The sequence below is a fragment of the Hemitrygon akajei genome, chromosome 6, assembly GCF_048418815.1.
Source record: "Hemitrygon akajei chromosome 6, sHemAka1.3, whole genome shotgun sequence".
Classification (NCBI taxonomy): domain Eukaryota; kingdom Metazoa; phylum Chordata; class Chondrichthyes; order Myliobatiformes; family Dasyatidae; genus Hemitrygon; species Hemitrygon akajei.
The window spans coordinates 68127838-68147277 of NC_133129.1; the positions used below are offsets into that span (position 1 = coordinate 68127838).

General features: G+C 42.0%; 1 protein-coding gene across 1 annotated transcript in view; it reads right to left on the minus strand.

Annotated features, from left to right (window-relative positions):
• svep1 (sushi, von Willebrand factor type A, EGF and pentraxin domain containing 1) overlaps window positions 1-19440 on the minus strand; it is a 289678-nt gene that overhangs the window by 251330 nt on the left and 18908 nt on the right. The window contains exons 2-3 of the mRNA XM_073048583.1: window positions 13043-13298; window positions 7189-7365 (exon numbers count right to left, since the gene is read on the minus strand). Of these exons, the coding sequence (XP_072904684.1) occupies window positions 7189-7365; window positions 13043-13298 (433 nt within the window). The remainder of the gene's footprint in view (window positions 1-7188; window positions 7366-13042; window positions 13299-19440) is intronic.

The following is a 19440-nucleotide window of genomic DNA, read 5'->3' on the forward strand; positions in this document are numbered from 1 at the left end:
CAACAAGACCTGCATTGTATCAAGATGTACCAGCGAAATATCAAGATGGAACTCCCAGGACTGGACACCATCTATACCTGCAGACTCAGAAGGAAAGCAATCAGCATAACCAGAGACACCACACACCCCGGCCACTCCCTGTTTGACCCGCTGCCGTCCAGCAAAAGGTTCAGGACACTAAAAGCCAGAATAAATAGACTGAGGAACAGCTTCTACCCCAGAGCTGCGGCCTCCATCATACCACTCCCATAGAAGAATGACTGTCAGCACACACAAGGACTCAAATACTTGCACTAACGGCACTTTGTGCATTACTGTGACATTCTGGTGCTGCTGCAACTTATTTTCTGCTACTTAACTATTTAATACTGTTTTTCTATTACTGTCTTGTTTTTATTTACCGCTTTGTTTGATTGCCTGAGAGGAAGCCAAACAGAGTTTCATTGTACCTATGTATAGTGACAATAAAGATCATTCAATTCAATTCAATATTCAACATAACTTGAATGTGTTTGATGATGTGGACCCAACAGAGGAAGTGGAATTAGAAGAATCAGTTGTGAGATTACAGAACATATTGGACAGTGAGGATATAGAGGAAATGGAATTAGAAGAATCAGTTGTGAGATTACAGAACATATTGGACAGTGAGGATATAGAGGAAATGGAATTAGAAGAATCAGTTGTGAGATTATAGAACATATTGGACAGTGAGGATATAGAGGGAATGGAATTAGAAGAATCAGTTGTGAGATTACAGAACATATTGGACAGTGAGGATATAGAGGAAATGGAATTAGAAGAATCAGTTGTGAGATTACAGAACATATTGGACAGTGAGGATATAGAGGAAGTGGAATTAGAAGAATCAGTTGTGAGATTACAGAACATATTGGACAGTGAGGATATAGAGGAAGTGGAATTAGAAGAATCAGTTGTGAGATTACAGAACATATTGGACAGTGAGGATATAGAGGAAGTGGAATTAGAAGAATCAGTTGTGAGATTACAGAACATATTGGACAGTGAGGATATAGAGGAAGTGGAATTAGAAGAATCAGTTGTGAGATTACAGAACATATTGGACAGTGAGGATATAGAGGAAATGGAATTAGAAGAATCAGTTGTGAGATTACAGAACATATTGGACAGTGAGGATATAGAGGAAATGGAATTAGAAGAATCAGTTGTGAGATTACAGAACATATTGGACAGTGAGGATATAGAGGGAATGGAATTAGAAGAATCAGTTGTGAGATTACAGAACATATTGGACAGTGAGGATATAGAGGAAATGGAATTAGAAGAATCAGTTGTGAGATTACAGAACATATTGGACAGTGAGGATATAGAGGAAGTGGAATTAGAAGAATCAGTTGTGAGATTACAGAACATATTGGACAGTGAGGATATAGAGGAAGTGGAATTAGAAGAATCAGTTGTGAGATTACAGAACATATTGGACAGTGAGGATATAGAGGAAGTGGAATTAGAAGAATCAGTTGTGAGATTACAGAACATATTGGACAGTGAGGATATAGAGGAAGTGGAATTAGAAGAATCAGTTGTGAGATTACAGAACATATTGGACAGTGAGGATATAGAGGAAGTGGAATTAGAAGAATCAGTTGTGAGATTACAGAACATATTGGACAGTGAGGATATAGAGGAAGTGGAATTAGAAGAATCAGTTGTGAGATTACAGAACATATTGGACAGTGAGGATATAGAGGAAGTGGAATTAGAAGAATCAGTTGTGAGATTACAAAACATATTGGACAGTGAGGATATAGAGGAAGTGGAATTAGAAGAATCAGTTGTGAGATTACAGAACATATTGGACAGTGAGGATATAGAGGAAGTGGAATTAGAAGAATCAGTTGTGAGATTACAGAACATATTGGACAGTGAGGATATAGAGGAAGTGGAATTAGAAGAATCAGTTGTGAGATTACAGTACATATTGGACAGTGAGGATATAGAGGAAGTGGAATTAGAAGAATCAGTTGTGAGATTACAGAACATATTGGACAGTGAGGATATAGAGGAAGTGGAATTAGAAGAATCAGTTGTGAGATTACAGAACATATTGGACAGTGAGGATATAGAGGAAATGGAATTAGAAGAATCAGTTGTGAGATTACAGAACATATTGGACAGTGAGGATATAGAGGAAATGGAATTAGAAGAATCAGTTGTGAGATTACAGAACATATTGGACAGTGAGGATATAGAGGAAATGGAATTAGAAGAATCAGTTGTGAGATTACAGAACATATTGGACAGTGAGGATATAGAGGGAATGGAATTAGAAGAATCAGTTGTGAGATTACAGAACATATTGGACAGTGAGGATATAGAGGGAATGGAATTAGAAGAATCAGTTGTGAGATTACAGAACATATTGGACAGTGAGGATATAGAGGAAATGGAATTAGAAGAATCAGTTGTGAGATTACAGAACATATTGGACAGTGAGGATATAGAGGAAATGCTACAGCAAAATAAATTTGAAGCAGATAAATATAAAAATAAAAAGGTAGGAAGTTAATCTAAAATGAGAAACATATTTCAATAATTCAGTTTCAAATTACATGAAAATAGCTGAGACTGATAAAATAACAGCTGAATAACAACTTGGCATAGTCTAGATGGGCCGGTGGCCTGTCTCTGTTCTATAGTGCTCTCTGACTCTCTATGGGCATAAGAATTGTGCTATTACAGCTCCGGCTGATCTGGAATTCAGAGTTCAATTCCGGCAGCATTCTGTAAGGAATCATCTTCTTCCCTGTGCAATGTGTGGCTTTTCCAAGATTTCCTCCCACAGTCCAAACACGTACCTGGCGGGTTAATTAGCCATTGAAAATTGTGGCATGATTTGGTTAGGGTTAATTGGGGTTGTGTGGTTGCTGGGGCAGTGCGTTTCAAAGGGCCAGAAGTGCCTACTCCGTGATGTATCGCTAAATAAATGACTAAGTCCTGAAAGACACAAGTGGGGTGGTGTCAGCTGAGAGCGCGTGGTGATGGTTTGTTAATTTGATCTGATACATTTGAAGAGATCAGAGGAAGAGACAAAAGGAAAACATTGCTGGAATGACAAAATATGAACTTGAAGGCAAAATCTGCAGATACTGTAAATCTAAAAGACAAACTGAGTACTGGAAGTCCTCAGCAGGACAGACAACAACTGTGCAGAGAGGAGTTGTGTCAACGTTTCCAGTCAGTAACCACTCAACTGAACCGGTCAATCTGACTTAACTCAGAATGACTGGTATCCTAAATTGTCTCAATGTTGAGTCCTGAGAGCTGTAAAAGCACCAGGTCTGAAGATGAGTGGCAATTCCTTGAGTCTGCCCTGGGCTTTGTCGGAAGACTGCAGAAGTTCAAAGACAAAGAGGTCAAAATGAGAGTGGAATAGACAATTAAAATGACAGGCAATTGGAAGTTCAGTGTCATCTTTGTGAACTGAATTGAGATATTCTATAAAGCAGTCTCTCAATCTGCATTCGTCTTGTCCAATGCAGAGGATATTATTGTTTGGATCAAGAATCACTTTCATCACATATTGAATTTGAATTTGTGAAGTCCCATTTATGCTATTGCAAGGAAAGATCTTCTCAATATTATGAGAGATTGTTAGTTTTCCCAAACATTTGCTCTTAAGTAATATTTTAGTAAGCAATTGCTAGTTCAACAGAAGGCTTCACCACCAATATTCTTTCCCACAGGATTCATTCACTTGGAGGATGAAAGAGTCTTTCATTTTGAAAGAAACTGACGCAAATAAAGTTAATTCTGGTATATATTCTGATGCCTCGAGGTAATCATCATATCCCACAAATCAATTAAAAGTCCGTAAAATAAAGAGTAATCAAAGGAAGTTCAGAGTTCCATTTGCAATACTGTTACCACGGTAATAATCCTTTAAAAACATCAAGTGCTCAGACTAAGGTAAACATATAATTGGTGCTCTATCAGACATCATTTGTTAACTACGCTAAATATCATGCACTGCCTTTATGAATTTTCTGTATTCATTAAATTTTGAAATGAAGGCTCAATTTATTTGGTTAGATTTTTGTATATATCTATTCAGTACTGACTCCAGGTACAGTATTTTGAGCTGTGTCATGGTATTCAATAAACCTGTCTGACTACTGATCTAGCATCCAATATTGGATGAACGGACATTTCCTCTATATATTGGAAAGGAAAAAAAATCCCTTGTCATTAGTTCCCATCACTGACTCTGTTCCCTAGGTATTGACTCGAAAATTCTCTAGCAACTGTTTGCAATTGACCCAGTTAAGCTTGTGATTTCATATTCATGTCTTCACCGTCATAATGTTAACTTATCTCATCTGCTGCTGAAATCCTCATGCTTGCATGAGTACCTCTTGACCTTTCTAGTCCAACACATTGTTCCACTTTCTGCAGATTCTGTTACCTGTATCTGTGACGAGAGGCCTAGGTGAGGATGATAAGGACCCAAGTGCTGGAGTATCATAAAGACAAGATTTTGAGAATGAGAAGAGAACGGGGTTCTGGACTAGATGCTAGACACAAACCTGACGCGACTAGATGAGAATCCAAATGATTCAGAAATCCTGAACACATTCACAGACTGAACCAAAGTTGAGCTAATGAATAAGCACCAAGCTTGAGTTCAGGTGCTAATTAAATATCCACATCTTGGCGCTAAAACATGGCTGCCAATTAATTAGGCACACCAGAATCTTTAAGGTGACCATGCCAGCTATCCATAATCCGGAGAATTGGAGCGTTTAACCCCCGGAGGCTGGCGTGGTCGGGTGGGTATGGCAACAGTATCCTAATTCACGCTGAATCCTACTTACCCATCACTCTCTGCTTATTGCTGGTTTTTGCTTAAGCGATACCAATAACTTCAAAATTCTCATGCTTTTTTTTAGATCTTGCCTGACCTACCTCTGTAATTTCTTTCATCCCTACAAACCTCTGAGATCTCAATACTCCTCCAATTCTGGGTTCCACATCGTTTATGCTGTCAGTTGCCACAAGCCTAGAGCCTGGAATTTCTTCCTTGATCCTCTTTAACATTTCCCCAGAGCAAACACGAGGAAATCTGCAGATGCTGGAAATTCGAAAACACACAAAAAATGCTGGTGGAACACAGCAGGCCAGGCAGCATCTATAAGGAGAAGCACTGTCGACGTTTCGGGCCGAGACCCTTCGTCAAGACTAACTGAAAGGAAAGATACTAAGAGATTTGAAAGTAGTGGGGGGAGGGGGAAATGCAAAATGAAAGGAGAAGACTGGAGGGGGTGGGATGAAGCTAAGAGCTGGAAAGGTGATTGGCGAAAGTGATACAGAGCTGGAGAAGGGAAAGGATCATGGGACGGGAGGCCTCAGGAGAAAGAAGGGGGGGGGGTGGAGCACCAGAGGGAGATGGAGAACAGACAGGGTGATGGGCAGAGAGAGAGAAAAAAAACAAACAACTAAATATGTCAGGGATGGGGTAAGAAGGGGAGGAGGGGCATTAACGGAAGTTAGAGAAGTCAATGTTCATGCCATCAGGTTGGAGGCTACCCAGCCGGTATATAAGGTGTTGTTCCTTCAACCTGAGTGTGGCTTCATCTTGACAGTAGAGGAGGCCATGGATAGACATATCAGAATGGGAATGGGACATGGAATTAAAATGTGTGGCCATTTTTCTCTCTCTCTGCCCATCACTCTGCCTGTTCTCCATCTCCCTCTGGGGCTCTCCCCCCTTTCTTTCTCCCGAAGCCTCCCGTCCCATGATCCTTTCCCTCCTCCAGCTCTGTATCACTTTCGCTAATCACCTTTCTAGCTCTTAGCTTCATCCCACCCCCTCCGGTCTTCTCCTATCATTTCGCATTTCCCCCTCCCCCCAATACTTTCAAATCTCTTAGTATCTTTCCTTTCAGTTAGTCCTGACGAAGGGTCTCAGCCCGAAACGTCCACGGTGCTTCTCCTTATAGATGCTGCCTGGCCTGCTGTGTTCCACCAGCATTTTGTGTGTTGATAACATTTCCACCCCCCCCCCCCCCCTTTTTAGAACATTGCTCTTTTATCAAGGTTTTGATCATCTGTCCTGGTATCTCCTTGTGTGATGAATCATCAATCGTGACAGATAACTCGCTAGTAAGTACACAGGGATTTTCCTACTTCAAAGGCTCTATGTCAATGGAAGATGTAACCATTATCTGCACGATGCACATACAAGATAAACCTCTTCTTCAGTCGCTTTCTGATCTATATACATGGTAAATATATAGACCTGCAAAATTATTGGGCAGGTGAAGACCAGCCTTTTCATTAAGCTTACTGCACATGCTATGCTAATCAGACTTCTTTATTACTGACAGAACATGAGTACTTTATCTGTCCAAATGTCAACAGAAAAACATGAAGGGAAGATTAGCTTGGTACTCAGATTGATTGTGGATGCTGTTTGATTAGTACTGAAGGACTATCACATTGTGTTGAATAAGCTGTGAGGCACAAACAGATCACATACAGAGTCCTCAGAACACCACAGACTGGGCCAAGAAACTGGAGATGGAGTCTGTTGCTATTGACTGAACTGTCTAGATTACACAGACTGGGACAGTTAAGAAAGAGATGAGGAAATATTTCTTCTGAGTGAATTATTTTTTTGGAACTTCCTATTTTAGTGAACGCTGAGTTGAAGAGAACATCCAATCCTGAAATTTACTTCTTCTTTTATGGGATATGACTACCATTATAATTTCATATCTTTCCCTCTGCTCCTTGAGAGATTTGGGGGAGAGTAGCTTTCTTAACTTACTGCATTCCACAGATCTTTGGACACCAGGGAAAAGAGAGGAAGTAGCATTAAGGTGAAAAAAACAGCTGTGCTACTGCTCCTTATATTCTTGATCTCTTTTTTTAATATGATTTTAATATGATTTAGAACAATGTTTTAATAACTTTGTTTGAGCACAAAGTGAATGCTGATTGTTGCAATTCTATTGGCAGGTTAAATAAAAGCAGTTTAAGTGTTTGAGGCCTGTATAATTCTAAATATGGAGGTTTAAAAAAAACGTGTCCAGATAAAGAATATTTAGAAGATTGAATGACTGATTCCAGTAGAATATCAAAATCAGTGTTCCGACATGAAGGTTCTTCCAGAGCTTTCTGAAGCATTGTGAAGGAAAGCCCTACCTGTACACTCCTGCTGCAGTCCTTTGCCGTAGTAGCCTTTCTCGCAGATGCATTCGTACTGGCCTGTGTTTGTGCCACACTTACAGCTTGCCATCACATCGCAGCAGTCCTGCCCCAACTCACAGAGGAATGAGCAACGTGATCGCGACTCCTGGATGTAGTTCCCAGATGGGAGATCTGCAGGGAAGAAATCACACTATTTCTGCAACTAAAAATAGCTGAAATCTTTTGTTAAAGTGATTTTCCATCTCAGTTTTAATGACTGGGATGTCTGAAATCCCGCTGTCTGTGAATCACTTCTGAAGTGCAGTCGCAGTTGTAATGTGAGGAACATAGCAGCTGTTTTGTGTGCAGCCTGGTGATTTTCAGGAATATTGGATGTGAGTCATATGTGGGCCCAGGATACAAGGCCTCTGCTTTTTGCCTCACTGTTAAATCCACATGAAAGGATAGGCATGGCCTCAATATTTCATCGGACCGATGACACTATTGACAGAGCAGTACCACCTCACTACTGCACTAAGCATTGTACAGTACATCCATCTTGGAATAGGACTTGAAACCATAACCTGATTCAGAGCTGGGAGACAGTGATGGCTACTGTACTGTCTTGTTCAGAATAGGTCTCATGTTAGCATAAGCTGCAGGTAACACACACAAAATGCTGGTGGAACACAGCAGGCCAGGCAGCATCTATAAGGAGAAGCACTGTCGACGTTTCAGGCTGAGACCCTTCATCAGGACTAACTGAAAGGAGAGATACTAAGAGATTTGAAAGTAGTGGAGGGAGGGGGAAATGCGAAATGATAGGAGAAGACTGGAGGGGGTGGGATGAAGCTAAGAGCTGGAAAGGTGATTGGCGAAAGTGATACAGAGCTGGAGAAGGGAAAGGATCATGGGACGGGAGGCCTCAGGAGAAAGAAAGGGGAGGGGGGAAGCACCAGAGGGAGATGGAGAACAGGCAGAGTGATGGGCAGAGAGAGAGGGAAAAAAAACTAAATATGCCAGGGATGGGGTAAGAAGGGGAGGAGGGGCATTAACGGAAATTAGAGAAGTCAATGTTCATGCCATCAGGTTGGAGGCTACCCAGCTGGTATATAAGGTGTTGTTCCTCCAACCTGAGTGTGGCTTCATCTTGACAGTAGAGGAGGCCATGGATAGACATATCAGAATGGGAATGGGACGTGGAATTAAAATGTGTGACCACTGGGAGATCCTGCTTTCTCTGGTGGACCGAGCGTAGGTGTTCAGCGAAACGGTCTCCCAGTCTGCGTCGGGTCTCACCAATACCCCTCCTCCCCTTCTTACCCCATCCCTGACTTATTTAGTTTTTTTTCTCTCTCTCTCTGCCCATCACTCTGCCTGTTCTCCATCTCCCTCTGGTGCTCCACCCCCCCCCTTCTTTCTCCTGAGGCCTCCCGTCCCATGATCCTTTCCCTTCTCCAGCTCTGTATCACTTTCGTCAATCACCTTTCCAGCTCTTAGCTTCATCCCACCCCCTCCGGTCTTCTCCTATCATTTTGCATTTCCCCCTCCCCCAACTACTTTCAAATCTCTTAGTATCTCTCCTTTCAGTTAGTCCTGACGAAGGGTCTCGGCCGGAAATGTCAACAGTGCTTCTCCTTATAGCTGGTGCCTGGCCTGCTGTGTTCCACCAACATTTTGTGTGTGTTGTTTGAATTTCCAGCATCTGCAGATTTCCTCGTGTTAAGCTGCAGGTGCTGGTTTAGACAGAATTTGGGCTGGATGTAATTCTGCCAGATTTCCATTCTTTTTGCTTTAACCTGGAAAAGACAAACATGGGGAGCAAAGGTTGTGTTAATCAAATGATGTTATTCTCCTAGACCAAGGGTTCCTAGCCTGGGATCCACAGACTCTGTTAATGGTAGATGTCCATGGCATTAAAAAATTGGAACCCCCTGTCTTAGACGGTCAACTAAGAACTTGCATTTACTCCTGTGCAAGCAACTGGCATCATCATTACAACGGCAAGTAACACACATATAGCATTACTAAGCCATTAAAATATCCCAATCCTATTTCATGGAAGTTCTAAAAAGCAGAAGTTGAAGCCGTGTCACTTGAGAAGGGATCAGGACCGCGGACAGAAAGGTTAATCAAAGAGTAGGCTTTCAGGAGCTTTTTAAAGGAGGAGAGAGGGGTTGAGATGTTTATGGATGGAACTCCTGAATATGGGGCATTGGCAGGGCTATTAATATTGCCACAGAGGCACTTGAGCTGATTAAGATCCAACAATAAGAAACACACAAAAATATTTAAAAAAGAGAAGAATATTTTTAAAAAATCAGCATATTGCTCAACCAGAATGCCATGTTAGACAGCAAGCACAAGGGTAATGGCGAACTGGACTTGTGGTGAGTTTGTACAAAAACGTCTAATTTATAGAGAGAGAACCACGGGAGACTGGTCAGGAACGTGTTACAATGGCTGAGTCTGGAACAAGCTGCAATAGGGGTTTCAGTGGCAAATAAACTGACAGACAGAGTGGCTGATGGTCAAACGCTTAAGGGACAGGTAAGGTATTGAGAGGTATCAAATTGTGGCAGTGGCTGTGAATTTAGATTAGGGACTGTATTTTATGTGAGAGATTAAGTATGTGTGGGGGGGGGGGGGGGACTGGGGTAGTGGGTGGGGTAAGAAGGGCAGCAAACTCCCCAGAAAGCAAGCAAAGCTGACTTTAGATGGAGGCTGAACTCACTGAGGACAAGAACTGACTTTGTTTCAAACCTGTGAAAGGAAAACACGGAAGAAATCCTGTTGAGAAAATGCTTGTAACACTTGTGTGGGTCAGAGAGAAGGTGAATTTAAAAAAATAGGAAAGGAACTGGGCCAAAGGAAGGAAGTCAGATTAGAAAGGGTCAGGGAGAAGTATAGTACATTAAAATGTGAGCTGATGTTATAAGTAATACCTTTAGCCATCTTGGCAAGGCATGTGGTGGAAGACATATGCTTTCACTTACTTAATCCAATGGGCTGGAGACATTAAAAGTGTTACCAAGTTAAGGATTGTACATGAGAAAACTCACATGGGATCTGTGCTGCTGATTGTTTTAAAAACTGATAGTTGACACAAAAGCGTAATTAATTCTCATCTTTGTCAGTGCATTACATACTGGATGTCTACTATGTAAAGGAATGGCATTCTACCGCACTTTCCAAGAACGACGCATGTGTCAAAGGGATTTGCAGCCCGCAGGATGCTTCCAAAGTGTAGTCACTGTTACACTGTAAGGAATGCAGTGGCCTATTAGCACACAGCAAACTTCCACAAGAAGCACTTTGTCAGATACTATACCTCTGTAAAATGATTCAAGGGGTAAACTTTGTTCCTGGAACATGAGGAAGTTCCCCCATTCATCTTCAGATCGCACTATGGAATCTTTAATGAAGGAGTAGGTGTAGCATTGGTTTAACGCTATATGTGAGAGGCATCTACACCAACGGTGCCACACTGACTCAGTACTAACATGTTTGGAGTGGGATGTGCCCAGTACTTTCTGATCGAAGGTCACAGAGCTACCCAGAGAAATTAGTAGAAATAATCAAACTTGCACTTTACTTGAGCGTTTTAATGCCATTTCTTTACACAATGTATTGCATTGCAAATAAAAATGTTTTTGTGCACTGGTAAGCTGATTGATGATTGACTGACTTAACCATTTGGAGGAGCTGCTCAATCAGTTTGGAGAAGTAATGGCCCTCAATGTTATCATATGTGGGACATTTATTTGAATAAAGTCAGAGGATAAGTTTGCATTGTTTAATGTAGCTTATTCTTATCCCTATAATGGTACAACAGGAGGCCACTCTGCCCATCAGATCCATGTTGGCATCTTGGGAGTAATCACTACCCTCCCCTTATATTCTTTGTATTTCTGGAGCTCATTCTCTTGTGCATGTCCATCCATTAATCTGGATGAACGAGAGATGGTACACTTTGTGAGGTCAAATGTAAGAGAAAGTATACAGTAAATGGCATGAACCTTAGGAGCATTAATGCACAGAAGGATTGGGGTGTAAGTCCATGAACTCCCTGAAAGTGGCAACACAAGTTGATAAGGTGGTAAAGAGGGCAAACAGTATATTTGTCTCTAATGATTGGGGCATTATGTACAAAAGTTGGCAAGTCATGCTGCAACTGTATAGGTTACTTTATTTAAGTTACCTATAGCTTTATATGTTGTACTGGTTATTGTTTTACAGAAGGATATGGAGACTATTGAGAGAATGCGAAAGATGTTCCCCAGGATGTTGTCTGGATTTGAGAGTTAGCTATCAGGAGAAGTTGGACAAAGTTGCATTGCTTTTTTTCTGGAGCTTCGGAGTTTGAAAGGTAAACTGATAAAAGTATATAAAATTATGAAGACTTGGATAGGGTAGTTAGATAGGATAGGGGCAGCATGGAAGTATAGTGATTAACACGATATTTCATAGACTAGCAACCTGGGTTCAATTCCCGTCGCTGCCTGTAAGGAGTTGGTACGTTTTCCCTGTGATTGTACGGGTTTTCTCCCACAGCCCAAAGACTTACCGGCTGGCAGGTTAATTGGCCATTGTAAGTTGCCCTGTGATTGCTTGGCGGTGCAGCTTAATAGGCTGGAATGGCCTATTCTGCACAGTATCTCAATTAAAAAAAATCTTTATCCTTGGATGGAAATGTCAAATACTAGATGCCATAGCTTTAAGGGGAAAGGAGGAAGCTTTTGTGAGGCAAGCTTGTTACACAGAAGGTGGTAGGTACCTGACAGGTGCTGCCAAATGATGTACTGGAAACAGGTATGATAAGGATATTTAAGAGGCAACAGACAGGCACATGAACAGACAGCGAATGGAGGGATGTAGACCATCTGCAGGCAGATGGAATTGGTTTAATGTGGCATTAAAGCTGACTAGGACTTTGTGGGTGATATGTTTTAGCTCTTTTTTATTTTCTTCCCTCTTAAAACAAAACCAAGGAGCAGTCAAATGATCTACATGCATGCCTTTGAGATGTGGGTGAAAATCAGAACCAGAGGAACTTCAGATGGTCAAAGGGAGAATGTGCAAACTCCACTCAGACAGTACCTGAGGTGAGAATCGAACCGATGCCACTTGTCAGGCAGCAAGATAAACTGCTACACCACTTGCCTTACAGCAATTGGACATTATGTCGCTATATGTGTTGAATTATCAACTCATAAATTCACTGGCAGGAAATATAAAAACAAACTGAGCAATTTGCTCCTGTATATGAAATAATTTATTGGCTGAAAACAATGAGGGAGATTTGCCTTTGGTTTCTAACTCCACATTACAAGATTTTATTGCCTTGTGGTTAGATACTCCTCTTATGTACTCAGTCCTGGGATGTTATAGGAGCCGAACGTGCTACCAAGCTATGCACCTGGGCTGACAAAGTGGAAGTGTTTGTAGAGCAAATAAAGACACAATGAGAAAACAGAACTTAGTAGAAAATCATAAACACAAGAGATTCTGCAGATGTTGGAAATCCAGAGTGACACACAGGAGGAACTCAGCAGACCAGGCAGTACCTATGGAAATGAATAAACAGTTGACGTTTTGGGCCAAGACCCTTCATCATTCAGGCCAGACTTGAATTCAGGGAGGATGAGGTGGACAAAAGTGATGGGTTTAAAGGGAAACAAGATAAGTAGATAGCAGGAAAAGAACTGAAGGATCTGGTGTGGGAAGAGATGAAGTAAGGTAGGAGAAAGCTCTGGTGGAGAAGTAAATCATTCAGACCGAGTGTTTCTAGCTTCTGGTGGAGACAGAGACTATTCAGACTGATTGTTTCTATACTGGATCTGGCAGTGAGGTTAGTACAGACAATTACCTTCATGAAGAGCCCGGCGAGCCAGAGCTTCAAACTCAGCAAAGCTGTGCAGGATGTAGCAGTGTTCCTCCTTGGGGTGTGACGCCATGTCGTGCAACTCGCGGATGTTACCCTGCCAGATGCCCAACGTGAAGATCTCCACCCCCAGATCCCGCAAGGCTGCTGCGATTGGTCTCGGATCTCCGCCGTTGGAGTAACCGTCTGTGATAAGAAAGACCACTTTGGTGGAGTTCACCCGGGAATACCGCAGGATTTGCTGGGAGGAAGAGCAGAAAAATAGTGTAAAACTAGGAACGTTTTACAGCCTTGAGCCATAGAGATATACAGCACAGAGAAAGGCCCTACAGTCCATTGAGTTTGTCATCAACCACCAATTTACACTAATCCGAAATTACTCCTTCCTTTTTAACTCTACATTCTCATAAACACCTCCCAGATTTTACTACTCACCTACACTTTACCTACTGCCCATTACACCACTGGCATTTAGGACAGTAATGAAGGTCCTCCATCTCTGGCAGTGTTCAGGGCTTCCTTCATCATGTCAATAGCTTACTCTTGGTTTTCAGTACTGTCAGTCATTCAAGACCCAGGTGGAGACTCAGGAATACCATGGCACATAGATTTAGGATTCTTCCTTGCTGCTTCCATTACAAAGTGTTTGACCAGTCAGGGTTGTTAGCCCTGAGCTGAACCCCTGAACCTGGAGGACCAATGGACCATTCTTCGTCTTCCCTCTACACTTTGACCTATTTGGCATGGATAACACTACCAAGAGCCAAAGCATAAAGCCCTAACTCCAGCCAACGTGGCTCTCTGGGTCACTGAAGCACACAAGCCTCCGAACCCTATGACAAGGTTGTGGTCCACTTGGAGGACTCACCTCCACACTAGGACTAATTCACAGCGGCCATTTAGCCTACTGACCTGCAGGTCTGAGGGAGGAAACTGAAGCACCCACAGGAACCCTATGTAGTCACAGGATAATGTGCATTTCTCACATGGACTATACCTAAGGTCAGGTTTGAGTCTGGGTCTCTGGTTCTGTGAGGAAACAGCTCTACTGGCTGTTTAGCTGTGCTACCCAATATGCAGTGTTAAACATCTAGAGCAAATAGAAGTTAGATGTCATTAAAGTAACACCAACCAATATGGAAAAGGAGTGTAAAATTTTATATCCAGAGAGGTGGTGCTCAGGGAAACAGGTTAAGCTAATGTTATGACATAAATGAAGTTTATGAGTAATTCTGAGCAGCACACCTAAGTAAAGATGTGAAGACTTACTTGAAATATTCTTGGCTTCTGAAGGACAATGAGGAGGGATTACACAAAGTGTGGTTGTATTCCTTACAGGTTAGAAATTTGATTGAATTTTTAAAATAAATTATCAGTAATGTACGATGTAGACAGAGGGAGAGCGTTCCCTTTGGCTGGAGATTCTGGGGTAAATATCATTACACTAGAGTAGAGCCATATCTTTCAGGGGTGAAGTTATGAGACACTCATACACACCAAGTGAGGAAAAAAATTGTAATTCACTTCCACAAACAACAATCATGGCTGGTCTCTGGTAGATTCCAGGTGTTGTGATCATGTTTAGTTTGATGGGGATAGAGGGGTTCAGGGCTGAGGGCTCCTGAAACTGGTGGAGAAAAGAAGAAGAAAAGCTTCTGGATAAGCACTGACCCTCATGAATGTGGGATGTAGTGCTGGAGAACGCTGCTGAGAAAGGTTGCAGTGAGTATGAATGTGACAAGGTTGTTAAGTGATCACCAGTATCACTTAAGTCTGGCAGCAGGGGAAGGAAGCCTTTGCAAGTGAGGTTGAAGGATCTTGAGAATGAAGATAAGACAGCTACGAACCAGGCCAAGCTTGCTTTGATGGGTGCTGCAGAAATTTCTCCTCATCTCATTTCTAAAGGCTGTTCTTTGTTCTGAGGTTGTGGTCCTGAGATCCTAGACTCTCCTACTAATGGAAACATCTTCTCTACATCCAATCTATTCAGGCCTTTCAGTACTCAATAGCTTCAGAAGGTTTCAATGAGATCATCCTTCCCTCCCCGTCTTTCTGAACTCCTTTGAGTACCCCCCCGAGACTCAAATGCTCCTCATACTTCCTTCACCCCACTAAGTCCAAGTCCACTACACCCAAGTCCATTCTTGAACCATCAGGAATCCATTTACTGTACATTATTTACAAACGTTTGTATTTTTAATTCTCCTCATATTCTGATCAATTACCACCCCCCCCCCCCCACCCCAAGCCAACATTCTAGCACTCACCTAACACGGGAGTTAATTTACTCAGACCAATTAATCTACTCTACATCCTCACGTTGCGACAGGAAACTGGAGCACCTAAAGAAAAGCCCTGGAGACATAGGCCATCATGTTCAAGGTGAGGATTGAAGATAGGTTACTGAAGCTGAGGGAGCAGCTCTATTGACCGCATTCTTTGGGACATTCCAAGAGGCTATGAGTGCAGTGCGTGGATGGAATGGTGTGCTTCAGTGCTCCTATTGGTTAATACGAGAGGAGATTAACAGATCCTAATGTTTTTAAGTCACTTTATTGGCAATTGTTTTTCTCTTACAACTCCTCTAAGTTGAAGCTTATGGGTTCGTGTCACACAGCAGAGACCTGAGCTCAAACCCCAGGCTGATTTCCATTGAACCTTGACGGAGTCTCACACTGTTGAAGGTTCTGTCTTTTGGATGAGATGTTGAACTAAGATAATATTTCCCTGCTCAAGTAGATAGGAAAGGTCCCAAGACACAAGCGTGCCAGCCAATATTGATCCCATAAGCAAAGATCACAAAAAAATCTGTTTGATATCTATATTATTTGTGGGAATTTGCTATACAGTGATTGGCTGGCACATTTTCCACATTACAACCGTGATGACACTTCAGAAATACTTAATTGGCCGTAAAATGCTTTGGGGTGTGCTAAATTGATGAAAGATTTCAATCCCAAGAAATTCATTCCCCTGATAGCACTGAACAGGCCATTCCAAAACTGGAGCTCATCACAGTCCAAAATTTAGCTCTGTGGAATTTCTAGCCAATAAATGTAAACCTTCCTTTCTTTCTTCTTTCATTTCTTTAATGGCAGATTTTTGCCATTATACTTCAGAGCTGTGTGTCAGACATGGATATAAGCAGCATTGGGGTCCCACATATTGGCTCCCTTCCTGTTTACCCCGTATACCTTGGACTTTAGATACACCACTGAGTCATGTCATCCGCAGAAATTCTCTGATGACTCAGCAATAATTGGGTGTATAAAGGGAGGACGGGAGGATGAATACAGGGTCTTGATGGAGGACTTTGTCAAATGGTGCAAGCTGAATCACCTGCAGCTCAACATCCGTAAGACAAAGGAGATGATGATGGACTTTAGAAAGGCTAAGCCTGCACTGCTCCCTGTTACTATTGATGGTGAGGATGTGGATGTGGTGAGGACCTACAAGTACCTGAGGGTACACCTGGATGACAGACTTGGGTGGAGCACCAACACAGAGGCTGTGTACAAGAAGCGCCAGAGTGGCCTCTACTTCCTGAGGAGACTGAAGTCCTTTGGAGTATGCAGGCCTCTCCTTCACATGTTCTACCAGTCTGTTGTCATCAGTACAATCTTCTATGTGGTGGTGTGCTGGGGCAATGGCATCAACATGGGTGATGCCAACAGGCTCAATAAACTGATTAGAAAGACTGGCTCTGTTATAGGAGTCAAACTGGAAACACAGGAGGCTATGGTAGAACAAAGGACTCCACAGAAAATCCTATCAATTCTGGACAATATTTCTCACTGTTTGCATGCCACCTTGGCTGAACAGAGAAACACTTTTAGTAATAGACTAAGACAGTTGTGCTGCTCCAAAGAGTGCTATATGAGGTCATTCTTACCCTTGGCCGTTAGGCTCTATAATGGGTCAACCTATAGCCGGGGAAGTGATGACTCCCTTCTGTTACACTGTTTGTGGTAACTTATTTTTTATTCTTTCTTACTTCTCTTCTAATATTTGTATATCTGTGCATTTGTAATGCTACAGTGACACTGTCATTTCCTTTGGGATCAATAAAATACCTATCTATCTATCCTTGTGCTTATTCCTGGAGGAACTGTAATTTTGGAATTTGATTGTTTCTTTGCAGCCACGATTGCTGTCAGTCACTAAAGAACCTGATGGCATTTCTTACTCCTCCAAGAGGACCACAACCTCGTGGTAGGGTTTGGAGACTTGCATCCTGTAGTGACCCAGAGAGCTATGTTGGCTGAAGTCAGGCTTTCTGCTTTGGCTCTTGGTAGGGTCACCCGTGCCAAACAGATCAAAGGGTAGAGGCCAGTCTAACAGTGGTCCACTGGTCCTCCAGGTTTGTGGTTCAGCTCAAGGTTAATAACCCTGACTGGTAAAACAAACTGTTAAGGAAACAGCAACGAAGAATCCTTCTACATCTAAGTGCAGTGGTATTCCCGAGTCTCTGCCCGGAACTTGCATGACTGACAATAGGTGAAACGAGCTACTGACCTGATGAAGGAAGCCCTGAACACCGTTAGAGATGGAGGACCTTCACTGCGGCCCTAAACACCAGTTCCGGCATTATGGACGGGGGTGGGGGAGAGAGAAGAGAGCAGAGAGAGAGGAGAGAGAGAGAGAGAATTCGTTACAGTGTTTCTTGATCAGTCATTGGGTTTGCTGTCACTGTGATTGACACAATTGACCCTTTGACTGTAAACAAGACCACATTTTCTAAATACTGCTTTCTGAACCAACAGTCCTAAATGTTTTTGGAATGATATAGAACAGGAGGGTAGTGTTTGGTATGCTGTGAAGATTAATGGCTAACAATAAATCAGAATGATTTAATGACAAAACTTTACTCTACTAAATCATTCAGAATGCGTGTCAACCAGTGCTCTATAGGAGGGCACAGTAAACTATGCACATGTCACTGGTAATTGATGTTACACAAGAAGCCAGGCAATTTTAAGTTGATGCTGATGGGATTTTGTGATTTATTTATTTCACAATGGAGAAGAAGACCATCTGTGCACTTGTGGCTGTGAAAGGTTCTCCAATTAGTTCCTCTCTTCAAAGCCTGGCAAAATTTTTCTCCTCTTTAAATGTTTACTCAGCTCCCCCCCCCCCCACCTTTTGAAAATTGCCATTGAATCTGTTTCCATCTCTTTTTTTAGGCAGTGCATTCCAGAACAGAATAGTTCACTAGATGAAGAAAATGTTCCTGATTTCCCTCCATTTCCTTTGACAGTTATCTTACATCTAGAGTTAGCAGTCCAAGTACCCCTGGGAACAGTTTCTTTTTGTACTTCAACAAAAAGGGTACTGTTAATGTAAAGAGCGCTCAGCCTTTTTCGATCTTGAAGAAAGCTTTGCATTGATACAGCCCCTTTCACATCACTTTCAGCTATTTTACAATCTGTGAAGAGCAGTCTCTACAGTACTGTAATGTAGGAAAAAATGTGTAACAATCAGGGGAAAGAAGGGACTGTGAACTACAGTCACCATCAGTTCTTCGTGATCTTGACAGGACTGAAAGGATTCACAGAGAATCTTCTGGGATAGATCGGCTTAATACTGGAAATTTGGCTGGAGATGTTGAATCAAGCCTTTTTTGGGTAAAAAGTATTGATGATAGCTTTGCAGGGGTTGAGTCAAAAACTCATACCCTTGGGGAGTGGAGAAAAATGTAAGGAAGGAGAAATAATAAAATTGAGAACAAAAATGATAGAAACTGACCTGGATTCAAGACAGAATTGTGGACTTTGATTGAGCTGAACTTGTACGTGTTTGAGGTTTTCAATTCTTTTCTCTCAGAGTCTCTATTTTCCAGACAATCCCACAGGAATACACGGCCTACAAATTTCTAACTGAGTGTGTCCCCGTAAGCTGCTAGTATAACATCATGACTAACAAGTGTTGTCAGGCATTGAAGAAGAAAAACTTGTGATTTTACTGCAGCTTTCACCAACCCACAATTTCTGATTGAAAGGAATATTTGTGAAATCTTGTAAATGAGCAGGTGGGCAATTATTGGACAGCAAAATCTCACACAACTGAATGTGGCAATGGCCAAATGATCGGTTGATACCAACGCTGATTATCTTCACATAACTTCCATTCCACTCTGTTAAGGAAGAAATTATGTGTGAATTATTTGGATCAGTCCATCCTACTACTATTCAATTTATGGTTTGGATGGCCAATGTGCAGATTGTGACACATCAGGCGTTGGATTTCCCACGTTTTCCTATGCCAGAAAAGGAGGCAAATTTGGGTCATTAAGACCTGGTTGGCTCATGCTCAGAGTTACCTGAGCCATTACATACTCCAACTATTTCCCTGTTATTTATTCACTTTCATTTGCCCCCTTCTAC